This window comes from Adiantum capillus-veneris, chromosome 11 (genome assembly GCF_014529385.1).
Source record: "Adiantum capillus-veneris isolate H3 chromosome 11, ASM1452938v2, whole genome shotgun sequence".
NCBI lineage: Eukaryota > Viridiplantae > Streptophyta > Polypodiopsida > Polypodiales > Pteridaceae > Adiantum > Adiantum capillus-veneris.
The window spans coordinates 131,313,934-131,323,245 of NC_140941.1; the positions used below are offsets into that span (position 1 = coordinate 131,313,934).

The 9,312-nt window shown below is 41.7% G+C and overlaps 1 protein-coding gene across 1 annotated transcript; it reads right to left on the bottom strand.

Annotated features, from left to right (window-relative positions):
- Nucleotides 1–257: 257 nt before the first annotated feature.
- LOC147448017 (uncharacterized) lies at nt 258–1,415 on the bottom strand. The gene has a single exon (XM_086524473.1). It carries the CDS (start codon nt 1,252–1,254, stop codon nt 640–642), a length of 615 nt encoding a protein of 204 aa, XP_086380599.1. The 5' UTR covers nt 1,255–1,415; the 3' UTR covers nt 258–639.
- Between the last annotated feature and the right edge of the window lie 7,897 nt (nt 1,416–9,312).

Genomic DNA, 9,312 nt, shown 5'->3' on the forward strand with positions numbered 1-9,312 from the left:
GATTAAACGAACTTTTAAATTTTAGGCAATACAACCTTGTGTAATCCAATCACTCATCTTTTTGTTTTCTGGGATTTTTGCATCTAGATTTCAAACACTAGTAGTAGTGTCAGCAATGCGTACCAAAAACATCAATAGCAATATCTCCTATTGTTAGTACAGGGGTCTTTTGAGGCAAATAATGGAAGCGATCGCTGAAAAGCGTCTTTGAGGCCCATCCAACTCTTATAACATTAATACATTCCAAACATTTAGGATGCAGTTGGTACCATTATTCCTAATTCATTTGGTTTAGTACAAAACATTCCAACTCATGTTACAATATTGGAGATCTCCCCAACACACATATAGTCAAAGAGGAGCTTTTGTTGAGCTGTTTGATTTGTAAGTATGCTTTAGATATGACATACATCCATCGATGCGTGTTTAATTCTTCACAAGAGAAGATACTGTACAAGAATTATACCTTCATGGTAAGAACCAACTGTACAAGTATCTTACACCAATATATATCAATGAGGACAAGAGAAGAAATTATGCTGCCAATAATAAAATTCCATCATCTAATTACCTAATGTGTAGCCCTTCTTGCATAAGCAAGAAGAGCAAACCAGGCTATCACTTTGTAAGCTCCATCATTCAATCCTCTATTGAATAGCTCTTCTTGCATGAGTAGGAGAGAATGCTTCCAGTGGAGCTCGCCAATCCGATAGTGATATTGCACACCGACGCGACGCTAGAGTGACGAGTGAAAGAGCCGGCGGTGGTGACATGGCCGAAGACGGTGATGATAGAGGATGTGGGGAGGGGTACAATGGTGTTAGAAGCGGAGTAGAGGCCAGTTAAATTGACCAAGATGGGTCTTTGCATGGGCAAGCTGACACCATAGATGAGGGAGGATTGGGAGGGGATGTGAGTGTTGTTGGGCAAAATGGTGAGGCCCAATTGGGCATTGCCATAGTACAAAGAGGCTGTGCTTGTGCCCTCCATGTAGAAGGTGCCCCTATTGGGGTTGTATATGGTCACTTGCAAGTTGAGGCCGAAACTGATGGTGGTGACGCTGGGGGGCAATCCTTGCGCCTGGTAGAAGGCCATCTGCATCAGCGGCACTCGCACGCTGGGGTCCTTGGGCTTGAACACAGCGAAATACAAGATTAAGAGAAGGATTATCAGCAGGATGGTGACGAAGAGGCAGATTGCGCAGGCTGCCTTCTGCCTCTGCTTCCTGCGGTGGTAATGGCACTGATGACCCATGTGGAGAGGGAGAGAGAGAGAGAGAGAGAGAGAGGGAGAGAAGTGCCAACGTCGTCCTCAGCAGAGATCTATCGGACGAGTTTCGAACTCAAGACGTGTTCCGCGCGCGCGAGAGACCTACACGCCAAGTCATGACTCGAGACGAACATCCCTGTCCATGCTCAAGACAACACTCACGCACACTATCAATCCCCCGTTTCCCTTTAAACAAAACCCTTTGTCAACTTTCTTGATGGTAGCTAGTCCCCTTCCATGTCACCTCCTTGACCCCTTCTCTACCAAATAACCTTTTCATCTTGCCTTGAAAATTGAGGCTTCCGTCTCGCTTTGTCGGCGATGCACGCCAAGTGGCGACATCTACCTGTCAACCTAAACTTTGAGGTGTCAAAACATAGTGGCACCCACAAACTTGATCTCCAACTCAAGCAACCCCTTTGTTAAACAGTAATGCAATATGCTATCCATGCCTACAACTCAACCACCTACTTGCTTTCTTAAAATTTTTGTCTATATATTTTTATGCTCCTTAGCATGCATACATCGAACTCTGGTTGTTTGACATATGCTCTAATCTAAACCTTATATGCCCGGATTGGGGAATCACTTGCCCAATCAATAGCTGGGTTGTACCCTTGTGTTGGGTTGTACCCTTATGGGACTTCCACATGGCCAATAACTTATTGGAAAACTTGTTTTCTTTCCCTTCTTTTTAATATTAAAGAGGCATTAGCTAAGCATTGTCTTATGTATCAAGAGGAGCAATGGCTGGTCTCAACACTATCTCACACGGGCATGGGCAGGAGGGATCAATGGCCCATGCCTATTTCTCGGAGCGGGTGCATCGTGGGCCGTCCGATGGTGCGACGCACCCGAATTTACCAATTTGTCCGAATTTACTAAAGCGACCTGAATTTACACAGCGACGGGTTCATCATAAGGGAAGCCCTTCTCCGAATGCTTTCAACAAGCACGCGTAGGTGAGGTGGTTAAGGTGATAGGCTTGCAAAGGTGATGTTCTAGGTTCAGTTCCAGGGGAGGAGAGTGGGGGGGGAGGGGGGCGCTCAAATTTACAAGTTTCCTTTTTTCTCAAATTTACACAAACTGCATCGGACGGTTCAGATCGCACCTGATCCCCGAAATGAGCGTGGGCAATGTATTGATCCCCTCCTGCCCATGCCCGTGTGAGATAGTGAGGAGGAATGGCTAGTGGCTCTCTCTCTCTCTCTCTCTCTCTCTCACACACACACACACACACACACACACACACACACACACTTACACTTTTGATCCTCTTATGTAGGCCATTATGACTTTTCACCTTGTTCACAATTTCAAAAGCCTATTCCCACGTTTTTTGAAAAGTAAAAAACCTTCTCTACATCTCATTCATTCCTTTTTAAAAGAGGAGCTCTCATGGTCTATGATCACTTGTTGATGATAAAAAATGATTCCCGAAGATTCCAAAAAAGAAAACTAAACATTTTTGGGCTTGCAAAAGGCCTTAATAAAGCATGAAACTCTTTGGAGCAATTGTGGACCCTTAAAAAGAGCTTGTTGATCAGTGCAGTATGGCAACTTAATGACGACAAACTTTTTTCTCCCTATTTCTTTTAAAAGAGGCATCAACTCATCACTGTTTTTTATTTGTGTTGGTTCGTGTGAGAAATATTTGCTATTTGTTCTGAGTAGCACTCTTTTGTCTTATCACCTTGTTCAGTATACCGTGCCACCCTTCAAATTCTTGTAGTACTTTGGAATAAGGTGGAGATCACAAAGTGACTCAAGTGGCAATGGAGGTGGACCATTGTCAGGTGCTACGTGGGATGTGGATCACAAAGAGATCATGACGAACCGGTGAAGATACCTATCCCTCCGACTTTTTCGGTTGATCGTTAGTTAGATGTTACCAATTGCATTACTTAGAGGATGATGATGATGGTGGTATTAGACTCGTAAGATCTCGAGTTCTTTGTGACTGAGAAGGTGGGGAAGCCATCTATAGTGGAGGAGCACTTTGGGAGCGTGTCAATGCTCGAGTGGTGTGTTTTATAATCTTAAATTGTACCCCACATCATGTGAAGGAAGTGACGAGTATTAAGCACAACTAGGATCATTTAGAGTCTATCCATGATCATATTACCCATATGAAGCGTGCTGCTTCGCAAGTGCAGTTGATCAACCTTGATGCAGACAAAAGCTACTTCCATGAGGTAAGGTGCAATCATTGTGGTAAGTGATTCTTCAGATCAATAAGAACATTGCATAGGAGGATATGGCCATTCGTTTGATGTCGAAGTTATCACCATCTTGCTTGAGTTTCTATTCTTCTTCAATTTCAAGTGGATTGCACTAGAGGGATCCTTGCAGCCCACTTAAAACTTGTGATTGTGTACCGATATTTTTTGCGACCACATTCTCTCTTACATCAGACCCAAAATCATCTTTTACATCAGTATATCAACTTGCCATTTCATAAAAATGACAACCTTGCTCACCCTCACTTTACCCGTGACAAGATTATTACAATTGTACCCTTTCTGCTCAAGGGAATAGCCAATAAACACACATTTTTCACATTTGGGATCAAGCTTACTTCTTAGGTCATCTGACACATGCACATAATTAATACATCCAAACACTTTAAAGTTTGATACATCTGGTTTTTCACCACTGAACTTTTCTTCAGGTGTCATATCATGTACTGCAGTAGTAGGGGGGGTCCTGTTCATAATGTAGGCACTTGTAGCAACAACCTAAAGCAAATAACAATGAGGCATGTTCTTCTCATTCATCAATGCTCTAGCCACTTCTGCAATGTGTCTGTTCTTCCGCTCAGCAACACCATTTTGCTGCGGAGTATACCTGCATAAAAACTGCCCCTAAATTCCATGTTTTTTCAAAAAACCATTGAATTAATTGAAGAATTATTCTCCCCCTCCATTTGACCTTAGGCACTTTACATGTTTCCCAGTCTGTTTTTCAACCATAACTTTGAAATTCTAAAAATGCATAAATACCTCACTTTTCTGCTTCATGAAGTAGACCCATACCTTCCTTGTATGGTCGTCAATGAAACTCACATAGTATCTACATCCACCCATAGATGCAGTCTTCGCCAGACCCCACACATCTGTATGCACTAAATCCAATTCATTCCTGCTTACATGCTTATCATGAGGAAATGATGCTTTTGCTTGCTTTCCAAATTGACAAGCTTCACATACTTTTTGCATTTCAGCAACTCGAAACATCGGTAAACCTATAACCATCTCTTTAGTTTGCATCATTTTTAGCCTCTGCAAATTTACATGACCAATACATTTGTACCAAATATCTATATTTGGAACAACACCTGCACCTTGTGCAAACATGGAAGCATTCATCTCAGCCACATTTACATCCAAAGCAAACATTCGCCTCACTTTCTTTCCTTGCTCAACCAGCCTTCCATCCTTCTTATGCTCTTTGACAAAGAGACCATCGGAGTTAAACGTGATCTGTAAACCTTGCTCAACCATTTGCCCAACAGAAACTAGGTTCTTTGTAATGTGGGGTACATGTAGTACATCAACCAGGTACTTCACTTTATCATCTGTCACATAGACAATGGCACATTTCCTGTATGCTAATAGGATGTGTAGTATCATCCCCAGTTTCTACATAACCAAGACTTTGTAAAGTATGCATTTCCTTAAACCATTCACCATGGTTGGTCATGTGATTAGATGCACCAGAATCCACCTAGCAGACATTAGATCACTTCATTTTGCCACATTTGCAGACATAGTATTCAACATGTGCTGCATCACAAATAGCCTCTCAAGCTCATCTGCATTCCTGCTAGTGGTTGCATGATTATTTTTTTGCCGCTTGTTTGGGAAATCACGTTCAAAGTGACCTTATCTTCCACAGTCCCAACAAACTAAATTTCCATGTTGACCCGCATTATTACGCTGCGCATTTCCACGACCTCTTGGACTCCCCCCGCCTCAAAAGTTTATTCAACCACCACCTGTGTTCTGATGATGATTGTTGTTTTGCTGTTGTGCTTGGTGGTTGCCTCTTTCTCGGCCTCGTCCACAACCTGTACCACATCCTCTTTCTCTTCCTCTGTTGTGAAAAGGACTTGTTCAAAATTGTTTCCACCCTGCATAGAGGAGTCTTCCTCAAGTTCCTTCTCTTCCCTAATCAACAAGGACACCAAATCTGTAAATGAGGGAATGTGCTCTCGAAGATGGCTTTCAGTTTTAGATTGTTTGTACTCAGGACCCAATACTCGCAGATAGACTTCTACTTTATCATCATCATTGACTATAACATCAATCAATGCAAGTGACTCACATATGTTCTTTATTTTTAGCAAATAGTCACACCTCAGTCTTCAACTGCAGCTTCCTTGCCTTTTTGTTGGTCACATTTAATGACAACAAAGTGTCCAAACCTCCTTAGGATATTGAGCATCCTGTATATGCCCAATCATAGTGTCCTGTACACTGACAGACAACCATTACATGAATTTTTGAGCTCCCTGGTTCCAATCTTTAAATGTCTTAATTTGTGCAGGTGTCGCACCTTTCTTTGGCAGAAGCGGTGCTACCTCATGCTCCTCAGACACAACCAGGCTCTGATACCATGTCAAGAGATAGAGAAGGAGAGAGCTTGAGCTCTTTCAAGCGTGCGCGCGCGCACACACACACACACACACACACACACACACACACACACACACACACACACACACACACACACACACACACACACACACACACACACACACACACACACACACACAAAGATGGAGGCAAAAGTCTGTACTTCTTCTTCTTCACAAACTCAAGATAAGAGTTCTAAAAAAAATCCAAGGGAAAATACAACATAAAAGGGAACTAGTAGGACGGTCTAGTATGAACCGCTAGTGAGTGAGGTGTGTAGGCAAGTGTGCCATCACTCCGGTAGGTAAACCAACTTGGTGTAGTCCAGCTGTAGTATCATTGGTGAAGATTTGTGTATCCACCAAGGCACACCGGTGATGATGACTGTTGGTGATAGTCAGCCAAGAGTCGTACATGTTGAGCTTGACATCTCAACATAGAGAAAGGTCGTTATTAGAGTAAATGTCCTTTGGAGAGAGAAGAGTCAAAAGAAGTGACTCCAACACTTGCCTTTATTACACAGATGGAGATCCCACATGATTAATTACCTTTGGAGCAAGAGGGAGATTATACTTTTCCTCAACTCTTGGCATTGGACCACTAAAAGTAAAGCTGTTAGGCACATGAATTCTTCTCATGATTTGGTGCACAATTTGAGGTAGAATGAAGATTCAATTGTGTTTTCAAAGACAGATCAATGGCTCTTGTACTACACAATAAGGAGAACATGGAGCTTATTTAAGATGGAAGACAAGTAATGTATATCTCCCATGTTCTTTATGTGCCTTGTCTTGGTTACCATATTTTGTCAATGTAATCATTTTTCCATGGGCTTTGTAGACTTGGTATGGTGGTAGTATTTGATGAGGATAGGGTGTTGATTCAAGATAAAGTCTTCGGCCTAGAAGTTAGAGCAGATATATTTGTTTGTTGATTGTACCGACTCCTTCTGGTACATTTTTTGTGGATTGTACCGACTCCTTCAGATTTGGACTCAAACCGAGTAGAGTTTACTCTCTGGCAACCAGATGTTACATGGTGCACCAAACAAGAGTGGTTGTATGGGTTACTCTTTGAGATTCACACATGTTAGATTGTCTACTATATGTGCGAGACAGTGTCGACACCTACAAATGCCAGCTACAATTACAGTTAGCGAGTAGAGGTTTTGATGGAGAGCACATGGAGGCACGCCTTGCCTTGTTGTCTTCTATGACCTAGGATAGACGTGCTTCTTTTTCACACATCACATGCGTGTTAGAGTTTTCACCTTTCTAACTGGTCTTGGTGGAGCTACTACTAGTTTCCCAATATCTCCTAAGGGTTGGTCATAGGAAGTGGGGACTATTTTGTGGCCGTGCCCAACCTATGTGAGGTAGTTTTCTCATTATTTCTATATTCCCACCATTTTTGTCCTACCTTGTGTTGTCGATAATGTCATATAGTGTGCCTATGGTCCTAGGTCTTTGGTAATTTTCCGAGATCTACTGTACTTTTGGTTTCCACATATGAACTATTTTTTGGGGCTTTTTTTTCAAAAATTTTCAAATTTCCCCTATAGGGAGGGGGTGCTTACTGATTGTATCATAGGTTTTGTGCATCATTAGTAGATTGCCAATGTTCTCTCTCTTCTTGTGCAACCTATTTCTAGTGTTTTATCTCTCTAGAAATTTTACCTCTCTAGCACTTTTTCCAATTTTCCATCCCTCTTTGCTGTGCCGTTGTGTTTTTGGTGGCTTCTTCTCCTACTTTTTCGTCTCTTGACCTAGGCTACTCTCCATCCATGTGTACATTTCAGACTTGGAAGATCACTGCAACGGTGTTTCTTTTTGGAGGTTCCGTATTCAGAAGTGTCGATATGTCAAGCTCAACATTTCATGCTGTACTTTCTCTTTTATACATTGTAGACTTCTTATCTTGAGCTATGTAAGAAGAAGAAGGAGAAGGTTTTGCCTCCATTCCTCTCTCTCTATGTGTGTGTGTGTGTGTGCATGCATGCTTACAAGAGCTGAAGCTATCTCCTTGTCTATCTTTTAACATGTATTAGAGCCTGATTGTGTTTGAGGAGCTTGGAGTAGTAAGTAGGAGCATAAAAAAAAGTGGTCTCCGAATTCCTGGGGACCATCCCCAAACGATCTGGAATCGAGGTGCTTTTTTTGGGAGATTATGTAACTTAAGTTTATGTGGAGTCCTTTGGACTGCAATTGTGCAACAAGATTTCCATTTTGGATGTCTTTTCCCCGTTTTGGAGTTCGAGTTCATTCACATGTAGAAATGCTAAGGTTCAAGTTTCTATACAAATCTACATTTTGGTTGTGCAGAAAGTTCTATTTTGCCTATAGTGTTTGAAAATACTAGTTATCACTATAGAAAAATTGTATGTACGTATATTGTATGTCATCGATTTGGAATGAAAAAATTGTCAGTGAGAAGCTGGATAAGAACCCACATTTCCCCAAATAGGAAAGATGTTGTTCAAAAGATGATATGCAAGAGGGCGCATGTAGTGCATTTAGTGCATCTACCCCATTTTCCTCACATATACCACCCCAAAACTTTTGAGAGTGTATCATAGTACTTTACTAAGTTTCTTCACTTGTAGATTTTAGACCTTGCAAGTCATTCGACGAGACCCAATATGCATGTAAGTGCCTCCAAGTGCTTCCAACTCCCTCCACTAGCTTCTAATGGCTTCACACTACTTCCAAGTGCTTGGGAGTGGGTACCATTAAGTGCTTCATGGTGCTTAGCAATGCTGCCAAGTGTTTCACAGTGCTAAGAAGTGCTAGTTTCTCTAAGTGCTTGAAGTGCATATCAATGCTTGGGAGGGCATTCAATCAAGTGTTTCTACAAGCTTCCAAGTGCTCCCTAGTGCTGAACATTGCTTCCAACTGCTCAGAGGTACTTGCAAGTGCTTCCTATGAAAGGATACCATTGAGTGATTTCAAGTTCTTCCAGTGCTAAGCAAGCACATGCAATTGCTAAGCAAGTGACTTTAAATGACTCCAAGTGTCTTCAAGTGCTTCCTCATGCATCCAAGTTCTTATTGGTGGTAACCACCAACTCCAAGTGCTTTCTAGTGGTAAACACAAACACCAAGTGCTAAGCAATGGCTTGCAGGTCTAGAGCAAGTGCTATTGCCAATGCTTAGCATTTGATGGAAAGTCTTAGACAACACTTTATAAGGAGTGCCTAAGCATTGATTAACACTTTTAAAGCACTTTCAAGGCAATGCCAATTTACATCCAAGCACTATCAAAGAAATTCCTAGCACATCCTTGCACATCCTTACATTGCACAAGCAATTTTGAAAATACATGGGCAAAATAACAATATACAAAAAATCAATAAGTTACCAAAATCAAAATTGATAGTTTGTAGTAGTCATCAAACCAGTTTTTTATAC